Below are 22,842 nucleotides of genomic sequence, written 5' to 3'. Positions count from 1 at the left end.
TGAGTACTCGTGGTGGGTATTGCTCAAAATGTAAAATACGGCCAGCAACCATTTTATGCACATCAGCAAAAACACTTACAAAAGATCAACGAATTTAAAGGAATATGTTTTGGTCGTTGAGAGTCGTATGTATCAACAACGATTGCAAGTATAAGGTGTGAGCTTGCCATTCGCTGAATGTCTACCATGTGCACTTAATTTCCATACTCTGGTGGGCACCACATCTGTTGGCACTCTACATCTTCGATCCATATGTAAATAACTTAATGTCTGCTAACCTCTCTTACTTTCTGTCTCTCCTCTATGGTACCCACCGGAACTACCAATCTTCTATCAACTATAACCTTCTCCACTTAAAAATGCGTCCAACGGTCCTTAATGTCACTATCTGGTATAAGAGTATGTCTCGACGGCAGCCCCCTAAGTAGGCCTAGCTGAAGTAGTCTAAACAGTGTGCTGCGACTCTTGGCGCTCAAGTGTATTAGGGAGATACTTGTCACGTATTTTGGCAATCGCAGGAGAAGCCATTGTGGAAAATTTCACCCAAATCGGAGAAGAATAGCGCCCTCTAGAGGCTCAAGAAGGCAACTCGGGAGATCGGTTTATATGGGAACTATATCAGGTCTTAGACCGATTCACGTCATACTTGTCACGTATTTTGGCAATCGCAGGAGAAGTCACTGTGCAAAATTTCACCCAAATCGGATAAGAATAGCGCCCTCTAGAGGCTCAAGAAGGCATTCTGGGAGATCGGTTTATATGGGAGCTATATCAGGTCTTAGACCGATTCACGTCATACTTGTCACGTATTTCGGCAATTGCAGGAGAAGCCATTGCGCGAAATTTCACCCAAATTGGATAAGAATAGCGCGCTCTAGCGGCTCAAGAAGACAACTCGGGAGATCGGTTTATATAGGAGCTATATCAGGTCTTAGACCGATTCAAGCCATACTTGTTATGTATTTCGGCAATCGCAGGAGAAGCCATTGTGCAAATTTCACCCAAATCGGATAAGAATAGCGCCCTCTAGAGTCTTAAGAAGGCAACTCCGGAGATCGGTTTATATGGGAGCTATATCTGGTTATAGATCAATTTAATCAATACCGAGCACAGTTAGTGGGAGTCATAATAGAACACTTTGCCTAAAATTCTCGTCAAATCGAATATTAATTGCGCCCTCTAGAGGTTGAAGATGTCAAATCGAGAGATCAGTTTATATGGCAGCTATATTAAACCACGGGGCGATTTCTTCCATTTGAAATCCCACCCTAGCTAAATAAGTAAAATTTAGCATGTGTGCAATATTTCAAAAACCTAGCTTCACTGCATAGAAAGTTAGCGTGTTTTCGACGGGCAGACAGACAGACTCACAGATGGACGGACATGACTAAATCGACTTAGATTATCAAGACAATCAATATACTTTGTTGGATTTCAGATCAATATATCGATGATTACACGTGCAATGACGCAATTGGTATACCCCCATGCTATGGCGCAGAGTATAAAAACTTTTTTGTTTTCCTTAAAATATACCATCCAATATACCAAAAGTGGTATTGTGGAAATTAATTTAATTTGGCTTACGGGAATATAGCAAAAATTACATTAAGGAGCTGTTTTTAATTCAAAGAAAAGGGAGCAATTTTCAGCAATGGCCAAACTGAGTTTGAGGTGAAACTCAAAATATATTATCAACTACGCAGCAATTATCAATAATGTTGCACACTTGTAAAATGCCAAACGTGTATTTAGCTAACCTTGACATTTTTCAAGGTATTTCTAATGGCATTTTATTAATATAACCTCTACAAGCTGCGTTGCAAAATGTGACGCAGAATAGTTCGTTTGATGATATTTTTTTCGTGGAAATTGATTTGTTTTCTTTTCATTTGATGTTATGTTATATTAAACATTAGGCTAATGGGAGAGTGGGCAAGATGGTTAAAAAATAAATATAATTTAAAATTTGGATTAAAAATGTTTCTCTAAAGAAGCAATTTGACTCTATTTTATATATTTGGCCTGTATTTATCGGCCCCTAAATGTAGGCAACATTTTTGAACCTACCTACAAAACCACAACAGTTGTTGTGGTTACCATACAAATAGAAACAGAGACAGCTGGATTTTAAAAAATTTATCCAACGAAGCTTTTTACCTCTTAAGTTTATATTTGGTCTGTATTTCCTGGTCCCTAAATGTAGGCAACACTTTCGAACCCTGTCAAGAACAAGTTATTATTGCAGAGACCTGTAATTGACCAATTAGAGCAGTGGCTGGGTGAACGGTACTCGCACTATCGAGCTAAAGGATCGATGATGGATGAGCGATTTCATTTAAGACCTAGGACGGTACTTTATCTTTGAACAAGACTGTTCGAGTCGACACTGGGCTGGACTGGGATTTCTCAACTATGGCGGGGCGATGGGGTATGATGTGGATAGTGCGATGCGTACCGATTCGTTTGTGATCCATGCCAGGGATGGAAAATACAAACTTTAAAATGGTAAAAGGGTACTTTTTGGGTCAAAAGATTACTTTAAAGTTTCGCATAAAGGTTTTAAGAATATTGTACAATAGTTCAGGTATACAAAATGTAACTCTTACCAATTACAAATTACACAATGTGTGATGGAAATTTAAGTAAAGAAAGAGTTTTGGTTCTTAGACCAAACTTTTTTTAATGTCGTTTAAATATAACCCTAAACGAAGACGAAGGCGGCCACCGTTGCGCATAGGTTGGAATATTTGTAAAGTATCTAGCCAAGTATCTCTACGAACAGGTATCGCTATGTGACTCGCCATTCGAACTCGGCACATTGTTGAGCTACAACTTTAATTGGACTGCACTCTGTAATAAGGAAGAAGTATCCCTTGTATCTTAATGGAAGCCTAAGACGAAGGATTTGCGATATATCCGGGATATACATATATCGGAGATGGTTGGACGAATCAAACACAAATCAGATATTAAAATTTCGAGTCAAGTAACTAGGGAAAACGCCCCATCCCCAAACGGGCATATCGATCGGAACAATATGGGACTTAAATGAAAGATATCTGGAACTCGAGCACGAATCTTATATAGAATTCGGAGGCCAAGTATCCGCGTCGCTCCCAAAGCTTTCTATAAGTTAAATAAGGCGACTTGTGCATTAGGCATCTGTTTCTAAATATGAACGGATATTGCCCCCTTATAATCTCCAAGCGATTTGCATAACGCCAATTCGACAGTCGGATGGACTTGAATCGATCAGCTAACAAGTGATTATCACGCCTCCTTAGACAAAAGAGGTTCAAAAACATCCTAGTTGTTTGAAAAATTCTTAGTGCTTGAAAAGGTCCAAAATCCGTGCTATGGTACTCTTCGGGTGGAAAAAGTACAACAAAAACTTACTAAAGTACTGACTATTCCATCACTGCTCAATGCTGATAAGAGATCGGGACAGCTACAGGTGGAAACGAAGGCAATGTACTCCAGGGGTAATGGTGAGGACGAAAAGGGGCTGAAGCTTTGTTAAGGTCGTGCCAGGTTGTATTGAAGGTGGTAGTGACAACGCGTGAGTTGCCATCTGGAAGTGGTGAAGCACTTGGTAGCAGTGCAGCTAGTGATGGTACAGCTAGTGATGGTACAGCTAGTGATTGTACAGCTAGTGATGGTACAGCTAGTGATGGTACAGCTAGTGATGGTACAGCTAGTAATGGTACAGCTAGTAGTGGTACAGCTAGTGATGATACAGCTAGTGGTGGTGCAGCTGATGTAGTGTCAGCTGTTGTCGCTTTGGCAGCTCCCTGGCGATCAAACTGGCGATTTCACTGGTTTTCAGTGACCAGTGACTGGACCCCTGACTATCTATTTTACTGGTGATTTTTATACGGGCATGTCATACCTAGGGATCAATAATTTTGAAACGGTCATATCATCGGTTTAAAATACTAGTAACTTCTCTGGTTTAAAGAATCGGTCATTTCACCGGTTTAAAAATCCCACCACAGTGGTGGTGCAGCTGATGTAGTGTCAGCTGTTGTAGCTGTGGCAGCTCCTTGCAGGACTTAGGACCGGTCTCACACTGGCGTTTTCACTGGTTTTCAGTGACCATTGACTGTACCCCTGACTATCTATTTGACCGGTGATTTTTATATGGGCATGTCATGCCTAGGGACCAATAATTTTGATACGGTCATTTCATCGGTTTAAAAAACTGGTAATTTCTCTGGTTTAAAAAATCGGTACTTTCACCGGTTTAAAAAATCCACCACTTCAACGGTTTGAAAAAAAAAAACGGACATTTCCTCGGTTTAGACTTACAACGACATTCTCACCAAGAGAGAGAGAGAGAAGCTTTGTGTTGTTCGTATTTGGCGGATCATGGGCCGTTTAAGAGGTGTTCGGAGAAAAAGTCAATGTCGAGTTCCGTTCCGTAGTTTAGTTGTTAGAATTAGGTATGCTAAAGTTAGTGAAGGGTAGTCCCAGAGGAGAGTCGTCGGATGGTGCCATGAGTATCGATTCATTGTAGCCAAAGGGAGCAAGCTCAATCCGGTTCTTATCACCGCGGGGAACTTAATGGCCATAGGTTATTTAAAAGCTTAAATAAATCGCCTTGTGTTACCGATTATAGCAGGCACTGAGTTTTCAACGGTGCTCTATGGTGGCAGGAGGTAAACGGCTGAAGATTGGGTCGCCTCTGCTAGTGACGACGATGGTTGTGCAAGTTGGCGATTTATTAACTCGTAATGGGGATGCAGCTGGTTTAAGGCCAACACCGAATGAGAACTTAGAAGAGCATCGCATTGAAAATAAAACCCTTCGAATAAATGCCGTCAAAAAATCAACTTGGAAAAGTTTAAAAATTTGTAATCAATGTAACACCAGCGGTTCAAAGCGGTGAGGCGCAGCACTGATTCCTCTGTTGCGCTTGTTCGGAAACCATATGTCGTAGATGGTAGTGTTGTACGATTTTAGAGGGGATGCGAGTTGTTGTAGCCACATTTTCATGTAGAGGTGGCGATCCTCGCCAAGCTGCTGTGCGAGCAAGTTCATTTCGGTCCAAAGGACCGATCGCCGTGAGGACAAGGTCGACATTGGTTATATAAAGGCGCCAATAACTCGTCTTATCATATCAAGCAACATAGGCAAGAGCCGGTGTACTTGGCCTCTCACTGAGACTCTCGGCTTGATACCGCTGATTTTCCGCGACTGCCATTGCAGCTACTCCGTATGGAGCATTCCACTATCCAGAACTAGTGGAGGCTGCCGATAGCTCACAGCTAAGCTTCTCGTGACAGCAATGGACACCACACAGATCGGACCTCAATGTTCCAGCCCGTGTGGAGCTTACAGCTATCGCGTGCCCGGATACGAGTCTTTACTAACAGCGGGGTCGACTCTGCTATAATCGTAAATGACCGCAACATTGACAGTACGGTGTTAAGCTAAAGCCAGTAGGGGTTCTTTAAATGGGCAAATTTGCCTTTAGTATCCCTTACGTAGCCTTAAAACAGCAAGCCATGCTAAATTTCAGCTACCTACTTCATTTTTTTTAAAAATGTTCATGGCCAAACGGAAAATAATTTGCAATTTAAAAATAGCTTTCAATTTATATGAAAAGTCTAATAGCCAGGAGTTGTTTATTGTACACTTCAAAGTTTTCTGGATTTCAATGTCACCGCAATGTTTGTCTAATTTAAATGGTCCGTTTAAAAACAAGTCTTGCTCTCATATAAAGGCTATACTTGTTTTTCAATTTCTATGGCCGCCTAAAAATAGGCAACGGTTTTTTGTTTTGTGCAAACCCCACTTGATCTTTGAAAATTACATTGTTGGTCGCTTTGAATTTATGAATTTTCCATTATATTTCATTGTTTTCCAATTTTTTTTTGTTTTGCAGATTGTTTTCGTTTTGTGTGCTTTGTTGGCTTGCGCTTATGCCAAACCAGGTGGTCCCGCTGCCTATTCCATTTCAGCTCCCAGTGCTGATCATGCTTCGGTGGGACAAAGTCAAGAGCACACGGTCAAGGGTCATTATGGTCAATCATCACAATCGGACTATGCTAGTCATGTACAAACTGCCCATTCACAATCGCATGTACAACGTTCGAGCATTAGCAATGATGCAGGCTATGCTGCTCCCGGTAAGTGAAAGGGAACAAAAAAAGAAAACTACAAGAAAAACAACTAAAAACATAAGACTTCCAAGAAAATACTTGACAATACCAAAGAAAATCCAATGGCATATATCTAGTATACTTATATTTAATGACTTTTATGGTCTAACACTAACCTACAGATAAACTTAATGTCCTTAGCATGCTCTCTACAATAAGGACATTCATACATCACAGCCTTAAAAACACTAAAACCAGCCACATTCATTTGTCACTCTCACTAGAACTACAGCACTGTTTATGATTATTTTTTCTATTTTTTTTTAATTTTTATTTTTAAAGATTTTGTTTTAAATCTAACACCTTGTTTTTATTATCGTTGTTGTTGTCATTTTTGTTGTTATTATTGTATTTTTGGTGCTCTAACATTAAAAATTAAGGTCATGTAGTTGCCGCTGCACCTGTAGCTCATGCCATTGCTGCTCCAGCTCCCGCCGCCGCCGTTGTTGCCCATGCCGCACCTGCCTATGCCCATGGCCTGACTTATGCCGCTGCTGCTCCTGCCTTACATCATGGCATTAGCTATGCTGCTGCTTCTCCTGCCATTCATCATGGCATTAGTTATGCCGCTGCTGCTCCTGCTCTCCATCATGGTATTAGCTATGCTGCCGCTGCTCCTGCCCTCCACCATGGCATCACCTATGCCGCTGCTGCCCCTGCTCTTCATCATAGCATCAGCTATGCTGCTCCTGCCATTGGCCATGCCTATGCTGGTCATGGTTATGCTAGTCATGCCTATGCTGCTCCTGCCTACTCAGCATCGCATAGCTATGTGGCTGCTGCTCCAGCCATCAAAATTGCCGCTGCTCCCGCTTATGGTAGGTTATCGAGATGCAGGTATACTATGTAATGAAACCGCTTTGAAAGCTTTTTAGAGATTTTCTTGCACCTTTTGTAGACATTTTTGAGAGCACTTAAATAGTTTCAATGTTGATGAGTTTAGAGTTGTGAAAAAATGTTAAAATTACTAATTTAAAATGTTAAGTTTTATTACCTTTATTAGAATATAAAAACAAAGTTCAGACGTTATGATATCTTAGCCAAATCAGGTTTTCTATAGGAAAACTTTAATTCAGCCTGGCTGAACAAGGTTTTCCTATGGGAAAACTTTAATTCAGCCTGGCTGAATAAGCTTTTCCTATAGGAAAACTTTAATTCAGCCTGGCTGAAAAAGGTTTTCCTATAGGAAAACTTTAATTCAGCCTGGCTGAAAAAGGTTTTCCTATAGGGTTTTCTATAGGAAAACTTTAATTCAGCCTGGCTGTATAAGGTTTTCCTATAGGAAAACTTTAATTCAGCCTGGATGAATAAGGTTTTCCTATAGGAAAACCTTAATTCAGCCTGGCTGAATAAGGTTTTCCGATAGGAAAACTTTAATTCAGCCTGGCTGAATAAGGTTTTCCTATAGGAAAACTTTAATTCAGCCTGGCTGAATAAGGTTTTCCTATAGGAAAACTTTAATTCAGCCTGGCTGAATAAGGTTTTCCTATAGGAAAACTTTAATTCAGCCTGGCTGAATAAGGTTTTCCTATAGGAAAACTTTAATTCAGCCTGGCTGAATAAGGTTTTCCTATAGGAAAACTTTAATTCAGCCTAGCTGAATAAGGTTTTCCTATAGGAAAACTTTAATTCAGCCTGGCTGAATAAGGTTTTCCTATAGGAAAACTTTAATTCAGCCTGGCTGAATAAGGTTTTCCTATAGGAAAACTTTAATTCAGCCTGGCTGAATAAGGTTTTCCTACAGGAAAACTTTAATTCAGCCTGGCTGAATAAGGTTTTCCTACAGGAAAACTTTAATTCAGCCTGGCTGAATAAGGTTCTCCTATAGGAAAACTTTAATTCAGCCTGGCTGTATAAGGTTTTCCTATAGGAAAACTTTAATTCAGCCTGGCTGAATAGGGTTTTCTATAGGAAAACTTTAATTCAGCCTGGCTGAATAGGGTTTTCTATAGGAAAACTTTAATTCAGCCTGGCTGAATAGGGTTTTCTATAGGAAAACTTTAATTCAGCCTGGCTGATTAGGGTTTTCTATAGGAAAACTTTAATTCAGCCTGGCTGATTAGGGTTTTCTATAGAAAACTTTAATTCAGCCTGGCTGAAAAGGGTTTTTGAGTACTTTGCAATAATGGGGACATTTCTCAACCCATTGCCAAAATTTTTTGACTGTTTCTGCAGTATCATATTCACCTCCCAATGTCCATTTATAGGGCAGGTGTAGTGTATTATACAATCGGCACCGCTCGACTTTTGCCTTTCCTTTTTTGTTTTTGTTTAAATGTTATTGTTCACTAATGCTCTTTCACACCTCCACAAAGATTTTAATGATTAAAGTCCGCCGTAGCGTATGATTTATTTTAATTCACTGGCCCATGGGTGGTATAAGTAACTTCTAAACAAGATGAAGTATACGTGTAAGGTCTTTTCCAATGCATAATATTTTCGTAATTTAATGCAAATTGCAGCCAGATATTCAACAAAAATCACAAAATTATCTGCAAACTTTGTATAAAATTCATGATTCAATTATCTTTAATAATTTTACTGAAAAAAAAAAAAACTTTAAAACAACCATCATTATGAACTTATTTTGTACCCTTCGCCATAGGATGGGGGTATACTATATGGTCATTGCGTTTGTAACACATCGAAATATTGGTCTTGTACTCCACAAAGTATTCTTGATCGTCATGACATTTTAATTTGATCTAGATTTGTCCGACCGTCTGTTCATCCGCCTGTCCTTCCGTCGGTCTGTGTGTATAAAGCATCCTAACTTTTGAAGGAGTAACGCTGGCTGCTTGAAATTTGGCACAAACTCTCTTTCCATTAGTTTAGGTTGGTTGTGATTGTAAATGGACCAAAGCGGTCGAAATTTAGGTATATCTCTCATATAAAACGATCTCCCGATTACACTTCTTGAGCCTCTAGAGAGCGCAATACTTATCCGACTTGGCTGAAATTTAGCACTATGGTGATTTTTGATGACATTCAATAGATGTGCCAAGTATGGTGGGAATCAGTCAAAAACCCCATATAGCTCCCGTCTGTCTGTCTGTCTGTAGAAAGCACGCTTTTGATGAAGTAAGGAGGCCACCGTAGCGCAGAGGTTGGCATGTCCGCCTATGACGCTGAACGCCTGGGTTCGAATCCTGGCGAGACCATCGGAAAATTTTTCAGCGGTGGTTTTCCCCTCCTAATGCTGGCAAGATTTGTGGGGTACTATGCCATGTAAAACTTCTTACCAAAGAAGTGTCGCACTGCGACACGCCTTTCGGACTCGGCTATAAAAAAGGAGGCCCCTTATCATTGAGGTTTAACATGAATTGTACTGCATTCATTGATATGTGAGAAGTTTGCCCCTGTTCCTTAGTGGAATGTTTCTGTGAAAAATTTGCATTTGCAAGACTAGTCGCTTGAAATTTTGCACGATTACTTCGTAGGTCAGTTGGCATTGTAAATGGGCCATATCGGTTCTTATTTAAATATAGTTCCCTTAGAGACCGATCTCTAAATTATACTTCTTAAGCCTCTGGAGAGCGAAAAATCGTATGCCAAATATAATCGGAATTAGTCCAAAATCTGATATAGATCTCGTACAAGCAGATCTCCCGATTATGTATCTTGAGCCTTTAAAGGGCGCAATTATTATCCAATTTTGCAGAAAATTGTCTCTGAAAATTGTTCTCTGACCTCAAAAATATGTATGTTTCAAGTATGGCTGGAATTGGTTTGAAACCTGATATAAGCTCTCAGATAAACTCTTGATTGTAGGTCTTCAGCCTCTAGAGGGGCTGCCCCCTATGACCTGCAACATACGTGCCATATATGGTATGAATTCATCCATAATCTGATATTGCTCCCATATAAACCGATCTACCGATTAGATTTCTTGAGCCTTTAGAGGGAGCTATTTTCATTCGATTTTGCTAAAATTTTGTGCAACGACTTCTCCTATGACCTTCAACATACGGGTGAATAATGGTCTGAATCGGTTTATAACCTGATATAGCTCCCATATAAACCCTTCTCCCGATTTTATTTCTTCAGCCCTATAGGTTGTAGTTCTTATCCGGGCAAAAAACTCGACAAATGCAATCCATGATGGAGGGTTTATAAGATTCGTCCCGGGCCGAACTTAGCACACTTTTACTTGTTTACCATAATGCGTTTCCTTGTACTCTCAAGGACGCACGCTGCACATTCATGTGTAAAGTCAATTGAATTTAAATGAACATTTAACTGGCCACTTAATTAAACAAAATGAACAGGAATATTTGAACGCCCTGAGCACAATATGTTCGACATTTTCTTTCATCCTTCATTACAAAAAAAAAAAAAAGAAGCAAAATATTGCCAATCACTTTATGACATCATTTTGGTGGAAAAATAACATCACCACCATATGTTTTGCATATTTTCACTATCAATGCTTTGAGTTTGCTCTCCACAGTCAAACGCAGATTGATGAAGCAATTTGAGAGCACAGTATGAAAGAGATTTCAAATAATAAAGAAATAAATTGGTATTAATTAAAATTAATGTTCGTGGAATTTGCAAGCCATTGGCAAGGAAAGAAGGAATAGCAAAGGCTTGAATTATTAATGAGAGCACAGTTTAAATTAAAAAATATTTAATAATAACAAATATTATAATTTTTAGTAATAACAAGTATAGCGTGGTAGGTTCGGCTTGGCCGAATCTTAAATACCCTGCACCATGGATCGCATTTGTCAAGTTATTTGCCCAGTATCTCTTTATATGCGAACAAAGGATAATGAATAGGAATTGCTATGCTATTGGAGCCATATCAGCTTATAAAACGATTCGGAATAAGAATTGCGCCCTCTAGAGGCTCATGAACTAAAATCGGGAGAAGGGTTTATATTATAGCTCTATCAGATTTGGCACATATGTTAGTGGTCATAGATACAGTGATCGTTTGCAAAATTTTAGCAAAATCGGAGAAGAATTACGCCCTCTAGAGGCTCAAGAATTAACAAGTAAGAGTGTTAGGTTCGGCCGGGCCGAATCTTTTATACCCTCCACCATGGATCACATTTGTCGAGTTCTATATGCGGTATCTCTTTATATCAAGTTACAGTCTGATTCGGACCATAAATGAATGCTGAACGTTGTAGAAGTCATTGTGCACTATTTCAGTTCATTCGGATAAGAATTGTGCCTTGTAGGGGCTCAAGAAGCAAAATCGGCAGATCGGTTTATATGCGAGCTGTATCAAGGTATTGATTGATTCAGACCATATTAGACAAGTATGTTGAAGGTCATGAGAGAAGCCATTGCACAAAATTTCTTCCAAATCGGATGAGAATTGCGCCCTCTACAGGCTCAAGAAGTCAAGATCCCAGATCGGTTTGTATGGCAGCTATATCAGGTTATGTACCGATTTTCGCCATACCTAGCTCAGTTATTGGTAGTTGTAACAAAACACCACGTGCAAAATGTCAGTCAAATCGGATAAGAATGGCGCCCTCTAGAGGCTCAAGAAGTCAAGACCCAAGATCGGTTTATATGTCAGCTATATCAAAACATGGGCCGATTTGAACCATACTTAACGTGGTTGTTGGAAGTAATACCAAAACACCACGTGCAAAATTTCAGTCAAATCGGACAAGAATTGCACCCTCTACAGGCCCAAGAAGTCAAGATCCCTGATCGGTTTATATGGCGCTATATATGGTTATGTACCGATTTGCGCCATACCTAGCCCAGTTATTGGAAGTTATAACAAAACACTACGTGCAAAATTTCAGTCAAATCGGATAAGAAATACGCCCTCTAGAGGCTCAAGATGTCAAGACCCAAGATCCAAGTTTATATGGCAGCTATATCAAAACATGGACTGATTTGGCTCATTTACAATCCCAACCGACCTACACTAATAGAAAACATTTGTAAAAAATTGCAAGCGGCTAGCTTTACTCCTTCGAAAGTTAGCGTGCTTTCGACAGACAGACGGACGGAGGGACGGACGGACGGATGGACGAACGGACGGATGGACGAACGGACGGATGGACGGACGGACGGAGAGACGCACGGACAGACGGACGGACATGGCTAGCTGACATGACGATCAAGAATATATATAAACTTTATGTGGTCTCAGACGCATATTTCGAGGTGTTACAAACAGAATGACGTAATTAGTATACCCCCATCCTATGGTGAAGGGTATACAAATTAAACATCGGATAAGAATTGCGCCCTCTAGAGGCTCAAAAACTAAAATCGAGAGAAGGGTTTATATGGAAGCTATATCAGGTTATGAACCGATTCAGACTATATTTGGCATATATGTTAGAGGTCATAGTTACAGTGACTGTGTAAAATTTCAGTCAAATCGGAGAAGAATTACACCCTCTAGAGGCTCAAGAAGTTAAATCGGGAGATCGGTTTATATGGTAGCTATAGCAGAATATGTACTGATTCAGATCAAAATTTGCACATACGTTAAAGGTCATAGGTACACCATGTGCAAAATTTCAGCAAAATCGGAGAAAAATTACGCCCTCTAGAGGCTCAAGAATTAAAAATTAAAAATCGGAGAAGAATTACGCCCTCTAGAGGCTCAAGAACTAAAATCGGGAGAAGGGTTTATATGGAAGCTATATCAGGTTATGAACCGATTCAGATCATATTTGGCATATTTGTTGGAGGTCATAGATACAGTGACTGTGTAAAATTTAAGCCAAATCGGAGAAGAATTGCGCCCTCTAGGGGGCTCAAGAAGTTAAATCGGGATATAGGTTTATATGGGAGCTATATCAGATTATGGACCGATTCAGACTATATTTAGAACATATATTAGAAGTCATAGGTACAGTGACTGTGCAAAATTTCAGCGAAATCGGAGAAGAATTACGCCCTCTAGAGGCTCAAGTAGTAAAATCGGGAGATAGGTGTAAATGGGAGCTATATCAAGTTATGTATCGATTCGGACTGTATTTGGCACATATGTTTGAGGTCATAGATGCAGTAATTGTGTTTAGTGATATAGCTTCCATATAAGCCGATCTCCCAATTTGACTTTTTGAGCTCCTGGAAGCCGACATTTTTGTCCGATTTGGCTGAAATTTTGCAGATAGTGTTCCGTTTTGACTTCCTTCAACTGTGTTAAGTACAGTCTGAATCGGTCTATTACATGGTATAGCCCCCATATGAACCGATCTTCCGATTTGATTTTTTGAGCCCCTGGAAGCCTTAATTTTCACCCGAAGTGGCTGAAGTTTTGAACATAGTGTTCTGCTTTGACTTTCAACAACGGTGCTTAGTACCGTCCAAATCAGTCTGTAACCTGATATAGCTCCCATATAAGCCGATCTTCCGATTTGACTTTTTGAGGCCCTGGAAGCCGAAATTTTTGTCCGATTTGGCTGAAATTTTACAGATAGTGTTTTGTTATGACTTCCATCAACTGTGTTAAGTACAGCCTAAATCGGTCTATAACTTGATATAGATATGACCCATTTGCAATCCCCAAGGACTTGCGTCAATACTTAGCGTTTGTGCAAAATTTCAAGCGGCTGGCTTTACGCGTTTGACCGTTATCATGATTTCGACAGACGGACGGACGGACGGACGGACGGACGGACGGACATGGCTAGATAGACTCAGGATATCGAGACGATCGAGAATTTATATACTTTATGGGGTCCTAGAACAATAGTTTGAGATGTTTCAAACGGAGTCTAGTCATTCCGTAGTATGTATACCCCCACTCTATGGTGGTGAGTATAAAAATGTCATCAAACTACTGAAACTGATTCGTCGAAATTATCTCCATAAAACTAAGATGCTAGCAAAGGAAAGTAAATTTTGAGGGATTTGTACGATTAAGATTGGCCATTTAATACCCTACGGTAAATGTATAGTCAATTGCCCCAAATATACCGGTACAAAACTGGAGAAATAATTATCTGTCATCGGACATATCCTACAGGGAATGAAAAGTTTCAATTGTCATTAACAAAAAGTCCCTTAATTGTTGTTAAAAATTGCTTATCCGTTAAATATTGGGTTGCCCAAAAAGTAATTGCGGATTTTTCATATAGTCGGCAAATTTGACAAATTTTGTTGTGACTCTGTAATTTCATTTTTTATTCTGTCAGTTATCAGCTGCTACTTTTAGCTTGCTTTAGAAAAAAAGTATATTTGATTAAAGTTCATTCTAAGTTCTATTAAAAATGCATTTACTTTCTTTTAAAAAATCCGCAATTACTTTTTGGGCAACCCAATATATTTACTAACTAATTTTATCTCCCTTAAAAAAAAACTTGCAAAGTATACTCATCTTTTTCGAACTGTCTCAGGGGCTTATCCTACGGTGTTAGAATGGTGGCTCGAGCGACAAACCCTGCGACAAGTGATAGGATTTTTTCATGTAAGTGGACTGGAACCAGTCCCTATCACCAGAGAATCTACCCCTTGACAGGTTTGGGACCTGTCCCCATTTCCCCTAGGATGGTGCATTGGCAAGTAGTTTACAATTTAGCTCCGATTTTATGAACAAATGTCACCGCCGATGGGTTAGTAACTGCATCCGCTAGTGTCCAAAAATTTCACAGAACTGAGACCAGTCCCTATCACCAGAGAACCTAACCCTTGACAGTTTTGGGACCTGTCCCCATTTCCCCTAGGGTGGTGCATTGGCAAGTAGTTTAAAATGTAGCTGCGATTTTATGAACAAATGTCACCGCCGATGGGTTAGTAACTGCATCCGCTAGTGTCCAAAAATTTCACAGAACTGAGACCAGTCCCTATTACCAGAGAACCTACCCCTTGACAAGTTTGGGACCTGTCCCCATTTCCCTTAGGGTGGTGCATTGGCAAGTAGTTTACAATGTAGCTGCGATTTTATGAACAAATGTCACCGCCGATGGATCAGTAACTGCATCCGCTAGTGTCCAAAAATTTCACAGAACTGAGACCAGTCCCTATTACCAGAGAACCTATCCCTTGACAAGTTTGGGACCTGTCCCCATTTCCCTTAGGGTGGTGCATTGGCAAGTAGTTTACAATGTAGCTCCGATTTTATGAACAAATCTTATCACCGATGGGTTAGTAACTGCATCCGCTAGTGTCCACAATTTTCAATAAAAAATTTGAGGTATATTTTCCCAATTTCACAGTAACGGAAGAATTTAGGCATTTTTTTTGTTTATAAAAAAAGGGGGATGCCCCCCCACAAAATAAATTAATCCTGGCTACGTCTCTGATGGGAGCTATATCAGGTTATGTACCGATTAAACCATACTAGGCATAATGGTTGGATGTTGAAACAAAATAATGGGTTACCCAAAAAGTAATTGCGGATTTTTTAAAAGAAAGTAAATGCATTTTTAATAAAACTTAGAATGAACTTTAATCAAATATACCTTTTTTACACCTTTCTTCTAAAGCAAGCAAAAGTAACAGCTGATAACTGACAGAAGAAAGAATGCAATTACAGAGTCACAAGCCATTGAAAAAATTTATCAACGCCGACTATATGAAAAATCCGCAATTACTTTTTGGGCAACCCAATACTCTAGAGGCTCCAGAAGTGAAGATCCCAGATCGGCAGCTATTTGAAAACATGTATCGATATGGCCCATTTATAATGCCAACCGACCTACACCGGAAGTATTTGTGCAAGCGCCTAGATATATACTTCATTAGTTAGAGTACTTTAGACCGACGGGCGGACATGGCTAAATCGATTAGGAGTGTCAAGACGATCAAGAATACACATATGTATACATTGTTGGGTCTCATATGCATGATGCAAATGGAACAATGAAATTAGCATACCCCCACTCTATGGTGGAGGGTATAAAAATATACAAATATTTAAAATTTTGAAGCCATAACCCATCACCTATTTCAATTTTCTTGAAACGTCAATAGTAAAATTTTAATTTAAAATTGGATTTAAAGTCAAATCATCTGATTGAAATGTCAATGTTTTTCCTTTATTGTAGCAATAAGGCATACATAATCCACCACCATACATTGCCCGTAGTATAGTAGGTTAATCTCTGCTTTATATTGGCAATTGCATTCAAAGAAAATATGCCACTGAGTTTAATTGAGAAACCGAAAAATTTAATTTCCTACCAAGTGATAGAGGCAGCAATCAGTGTCATTTTCCTTTTCATATTTTCATAAATGTCAACTCAAATTTCCGGCGTACTTCATATGTATTTCCATCGACTATCAATTTTCGTTGAGTGTGTGCGTGTGTGTGTGTGCTTAAGTCTATTATAAGACTTAAAAATTAATGCTTCAACATATACTTGTACACACATATATGTATATGTATATGTTGTGGTGCCATATTTAATGTCTAGATGTGCTTATACATCAATCACTTCATGACATTCGAAGTTGATGTTTTCATCCATCCCATCAATATGTCGTATAATTGGCAAATACACATAAAGCTGGGATTTAAAGTTACACAAGAGAGAACAACGAAGAGTTACTTTTCATCCTTTCGAGATTAATCTTGATTAACATCAATTTTCTTTTCCTTATTTTCGTTATAACTGGACTTTTGTGAGGGAAGAGTTTTCGAAATCAAGTGGTTATGGTAGATGTACTGGGGAAAAAAGTTGTTGGAAACATAAAATACAGCAGCAATAAACTTGTAAAATAGTTGAAATAAATTAATTTTTAATTATGAAACTGTATTGAAAAGAGTCTTAAAGTAGATTTGAAACGTAGAGGGAAAGGCAGAAGTCATACCTTTTAAGTATAAATTGGGCTATGCCGATATATGGATACTATTGGGTTGCCCAAAAAGTAATTGCGGATTTTTCATATAGTCGGCGTTGACAATTTTTTTTCAACGACTTGTGACTCTGTAATTGCATTCTTTCTTCTGTCAGTTATCAGCTTTTACTTTTAGCTTGCTTTAGAAAAAAAGTGTAAAAAAGTATATTTGATTAAAGTTCATTCTAAGTTTTATTAAAAATGCATTTATTTTCTTTTAAAAAATCCGCAATTACTTTTTGGGCAACCCAATATATTTCATGCATACTTGTTTTAACCACGGTTCTATAAGAGTTAATTGGGCTATTCATATCTATGGGAGTTTTATATTAATCTGTACCGATCAAAAAAAAAAAAAAAACAAATAAAAGCGTTCTAACTTCGGCCTGGCCAAATCTTATATACCCTCCATCATGGATCGTATTGGTCAAGTTCTTTGGCCGATGGTTTTTTATAGGCAAAGATAGGATAATTGATAAGAATTCTGCTATTTCTGCTATACCAACCGATTGGGGCCATTTTTGATATGGCTGTTGGAAACCAAAATTAAAAGCATTGTGCAAAATTTCGGATAAGCAATGCGCCCTATAGTGGCTCAAGAAGTAAAATAGGGAGATAGGTTTATATGGGAGCTATATCAGGTTGTGAACCGTTTTAGACCATACTTGGCACAGTTATTAGAAGTCAAAACGAACCACTTCATGCCAAGTTTTAGCCAAATCAGTTAATAATAGCGCCCCCTAGCGGCTCAAGAAGTGAAGATTCGAGATCGGTTTATATGGGAGCCATACCAGGTAATGACTCGATTGGGACCATACTAGACACAGTTGTTGATGATCAAACCAAAACCTTTCGTTCAAAATTTCAGCAAAATTTCATAATAATAATTGCGCCCCCTAGCGGCTTAAGAAGTCAAGATCCGAAATCGGCTTATATGGGAGCTATATCAGGTTGGGAACCGTTTTAAACCATACTTGGTGCAGTTATTGAAAAATAAAACATACCACTTCATGCAAAATTTCAGCCTAATTTGAGAATAATTGCGCCCTCTGGCGGCTGAAAAAGTCAAAATCCGAAATCGGCTTATATGGGAGCTATATCAGGTTGGGAACCGTTTTAAACCATACTTGGCACAGTTATTAGAAGTCAAAGCGAACCACTTCATGCCAAATTTTAGCCAAATCAGTTAATAATAGCGCCCCCTAGCGGCTCAAGAAGTGAAGATTCGAGATCGGTTTATATGGGAGCCATATCAGGTAATGACTCGATTGGGACCGTACTAGACACAGTTGTTGATGATCAAAACAAAACATTTAATGCAAAATTTCAGCCAAAATTTGATAATAATTGCGCCCCCTAGCGGCTTAAGAAGTCAAACTCCTAAATCGGTTTATATTGGAGTTGTATTATGTTATGAACCAAGTTAATCCATACTTGGCACAGTTGTTGGTGGCCAAACAACAATACTTCATGCGAAAATTTCAGCCAAATCGGATAATAAATGCGCCCTCTGGCGGCTGAAAAAGTCAAGATCCGAAATCGGTTTATATAGGAGGTATATCAGGTTATGAACCGATTTAGAACATATTCGGCACAGTTGTTGTCACATTGAAACATTTTATGAAAAGTTTCAACCAAATCGCATTAAAAATTGCGCCCTCTAGAGGCACAATAAGTCAAGGTCCTACATTAGTTTGTATGGGAGTTGTATCAGGTTATGAACCGATTTGGATCATACTTGGGACAGTTGTTGGAAGTTAAAACAAAACATTTTGTTCAAAATTTCAGCAAAATTTAATAATAATTGCGCCCCCTAGCGGCTTAAGAAGTCAAGATCCGAAATCGGTTTATATTGGAGTTGTATTATGTTATGAACCGAGTTAAACCATACTTGGCATATAAAACGATTTCAGATCTTGATTTATTCAGCCGCTAGGTGGCGCAATTATTATACGATTTGGCTGAAATTTTGCAATAACATTATTGTTGGTCAAACAACAATACATCATGCAAAATTTCAGCCAAATCGGATAATAATTGCGCCATCTAGCGGCTGAAAAAATCAAGATTCGAAATCGGTTTAAATCGGAGCTATATCAGGTTATGAATCGATTTAGAACATACTTGGCACAGTTGTTGTCACACTGAAACATTTCATGAAAAATATCAACCAAGTCGCATAAAAATTGCGCCCTCTAGAGGCACCATAAGTCAAGATCCGAGATCAGTTTGTATGGGAGCTATATCAGGTTATGAACCGATTTGAACCGTACTTGGTACAGTTGTTGGAAGTCAAAATAAAAAACATCCAAAGCGGATAAGAATTGCGCCCTGTAGGGCCTCAAGAAACCAAGATCCAGGATCGGTTTATATGGGAGCTATATCGAAACATGGAACGATATGGCCCATTGAAAATCCTAACCGACTTACACAAATTGGAAATATTCGACAAAAAATTCATGCGCCCCGGTATATTCCTTCGAAAGTAAGCGTGCTTTCGACAGCAGCAAACTTCTAACAGCAGCAAAACTTCTCACAAATCAATGAATGCAGTCCAATTCAATTTAAGGCTCAATGATAAGGGGCCTCCTTTTTATAGCCGAGCCCGAAAGGCGTGCCGCAGTGCGACAGCTCTTTAGAGAGAAGTTTTATATGGCATAGTTCCTCACAAATGTTGCCAGCATTAGGAGGGGTAAACCATCGCCGAAAATTTTTCTGACGGTCTCGCCGGGATTTGAACCTAGGCGTTCAGGTTTTGAACCTGGGCGTGAAAGGCTCCCATATAAACCGATCTCCCGATTTGATTTCTTGAGCCCCTGGAAGCCGTAATTGTCGTCCTATTTGGCTGAAATTTTGCACAAAGTGTTCTATTTTGAGTTCCAACAACTGCTCCAAGTACGGTCCGAATCGGGTTTAAACCAGATATAGCTCCCATATAAACCGATCTCCCGATTTGATTTCTTGAGCCCTTACCAGCCGCAATTTTTGTCCGAATTGTTGAAATTGTGTTCTGTTCTGCGATGGTCTATATCCCTGCCTAGTACGGTTGAAATCAGTTCTAAACCTTCTATAGCTGCTCCCATATAACCCGACCTTCCGATTTGACATATTTAGCCCCTAGAAGCCGCAATTGTTACACGATCGGCTGCATGTAGTGTTCTGTTACGAGATCCTATATCCGTGCTAAGTACGGATGAAATCGGTCTATAACCTCCCATATAACCCGATTTCCCGATGTGACTCTATTATTGGGTAATTATCTACCCATTTGTCGTTAATATCATTTTCGCATTCTACTGCCAAAGATCTTTCATGTATGTCCCACATTGTCCCATTAGGCCTTCATGTCCTGGTGAGGGGTTTTTTTTTGGTGGGGCGGCCCCATATCTCTGTTTCGAAACATTCATACCAGGTTTGTAGTCCACTTCCTATCCATTTTGTGTAGTTGGACATACAATGTGCATTTTGAGGGGTTTTTTTTGGGTGTGGGACATCTTGGACCAAAAAGGCTGAATGGCTTTGATTCGATACCGTTAGGGGGTTTAGGGGGTTTTGGTGTGAGGAGGGCCCCGAAATACTTGGGTCAAACTTTTTATCGAAATCGTACTCCACACTTTAAAACCCATCATTTGGCACTCATATTAAATCGCTTAAATCGGTGAACCCATCTCCACCCATTGAACATAAGGGTGAGGGGTAGGGTCTGTCCCTTTTTCGGATGTCAAAAAATTAAGTACTCGTTTTTCACCAAGGGGACCAAACAGTGACAATTTATAAAGAATTAAAAAATAGTTGTAATTAAAGTAATTTTTGTCTAATTACTATTTTTTTGCTTTCTTTTTCTCTTTTTACAAACAAAAAAAAAAAAAACTTTAGCTCATGGTGCTGTTTTGGCTGGTCATGGTTATGCTGCTCCTGCTTATGCTGCCCACTATGCTGCTCCTGCCTTAGTGAAGTATGTCCATCTACTCATTTATTAAAAAAATGTAAAGAAGTTAAACAAAACTCTTTCGCTCTCTCTTCCTTTTTACAGAACTGCTGTAGCTGCTCCCGCTTTGGTGCATGGTCATGGCATTCATTATGGTCATTACTAAACTTAGAGAGCAATACAAAGGACCCACCTTAAACAACGCTTACGCCCTACCATCAAATGTATTGAATTCTTTTCCAGCACAACTTCTGTTTTTTCAGCATTTTCTGCAAAAAGTAGTCTTACTCCCCAATACCTGCAACACACTGAAAACTCTGCTATGTAAATAATTAAGTCCACTTTCAAGGAAGTTAACCGGAGATTGTTAGCCAGCTGAGAAAACATTTTTTTTGTTTAACAAATTTTGTTGTTTTTTGCTGGAGGACATCTCCTATTACGTTGTATGAGAAAACTTGAAGGAATTGTCCCCTGCTGCTTGTAAATATTTTCAATTCATTTCATTTTTTTTTTAATATTTCTGCTGTTAATGAATGAATGTAACGAGAAACTAAAATAAAATAAAATTTATCGCGGTTAAATTTTACTATGTAAAACAAACAAACAAACAACAAACAAATAAAGAGAACAAAATATATACATTAATTTTTTGTTGATATGAAAATAATAATACGGGCAACACCAGCTCTCTTGAATATGCAATTAACCAGGCTGAAGGTAATATGCAGCAGCAAATTTGGGCGAAATCGGGCATTAATTGCGCCTTTTATGGGCCCAAAACCTTAAATCGAGAAATCGGTCTATATGGCAGCTATATCCAAATCTGGACCGATCTGTGCCATATTGCAGATAGACATTGAGGGGCCTGACCTAACTCTTTGTCCCAAATTTCGGCGAAATCGGACAATAAATGCGTCCTTTGTGGGCCCAAAACCTTAAATCGAGAGATCGGTCTATATGGCAGCTATATCCAAATCTAAACCGATCTGTGCCATATTGTAAGTAGATGTTCAGGAGTCTACCCCAACACTTTGTCCCAAATTTCGACGAAATCGAAGCTATATCCTAATCTAAATCGATCTGTCCCATACTGCAGATTTATATTGAGGGGCCTAACCTAACTCTCTGTCCCAAATTTTGGCGACATCGTACAATAAATGCGCATTTTAAGGGCCCAAAACCTTAAATCGAGAGATCGGTCTATATGGCAGCTATATCCAAATCTGGATCGATCTGTGCCATATTGTAAAAGTGTGTCAAAGGTCCTAACCTAACCCTCTGTCCCAAATTTTGGCGACATAGTACAACAAATGCGCATTTTAAAGGCCCAAAACCCTAAATCGAGAGATCGGTCTATATGGCAGCTATATCGAAATCTGGACCTATCTTAGCCATATTGCAGAAGTATATCTGGTGGTCCTAACACAACTCACTGTGCCAAATTTCAGCAAAATCGGCTAATAAATGTGGCTTTTATGAGCCTAAGACCCTAAATCGGGGGATCGGTCTATATGGCAGCTATTTCCAAATCTGGACCGACCTGGACCAAATTGAAGAAAGATATGGAAGGGCCTAACACAACTCACTGTCCCAAATATCGGCGGCATCGGACAATAAATGCGCCTTTTATGGGCCCAAAACCTTAAATCGAGAAATCTGTCTATATGACAGCTATATCCAAAACTGTACCGATCTGGGCCAAATTGAAGAAGAATTTCGAAGGGCACAACACAAATCACTGTCTCAAATTTAAGCAAAATCGGATAATAATTGTGACTTTTATGAGCCTAAGACTCTAAATGGGCGGATCGGTCTATATGACAGCTATATCCAAATCTGGACCGATTTGGGTCAAATTGAAGAAGAATGTCGAAGGGCCCAACACAACTCACCGCCCTAAATTTCAGCAAAATCGGATAATAAATGTGACTTTTATAGGCCACAGACCCTAAATCGGCGGATCGGTCTATATGACAG

General features: G+C 39.2%; 1 protein-coding gene across 1 annotated transcript in view; it reads left to right on the top strand.

The window, feature by feature from the left end:
- The window catches only part of LOC106081619 (cuticle protein 16.5), a 49,442-nt gene extending 27,942 nt beyond the window's left edge, over window positions 1-21,500 (top strand). Inside the window, exons 2-5 of the mRNA XM_013243717.2 lie at window positions 5,891-6,134; window positions 6,548-6,985; window positions 20,814-20,892; window positions 20,971-21,500. Coding sequence (XP_013099171.1) covers window positions 5,891-6,134; window positions 6,548-6,985; window positions 20,814-20,892; window positions 20,971-21,031 — 822 coding nt within the window. The 3' untranslated portion in view covers window positions 21,032-21,500. The remainder of the gene's footprint in view (window positions 1-5,890; window positions 6,135-6,547; window positions 6,986-20,813; window positions 20,893-20,970) is intronic.
- The last annotated feature ends 1,342 nt before the right edge of the window (window positions 21,501-22,842 follow it).

The sequence above is a fragment of the Stomoxys calcitrans genome, chromosome 4, assembly GCF_963082655.1.
Source record: "Stomoxys calcitrans chromosome 4, idStoCalc2.1, whole genome shotgun sequence".
NCBI lineage: Eukaryota > Metazoa > Arthropoda > Insecta > Diptera > Muscidae > Stomoxys > Stomoxys calcitrans.
This window is presented reverse-complemented; position numbering and strand designations above follow the sequence as displayed.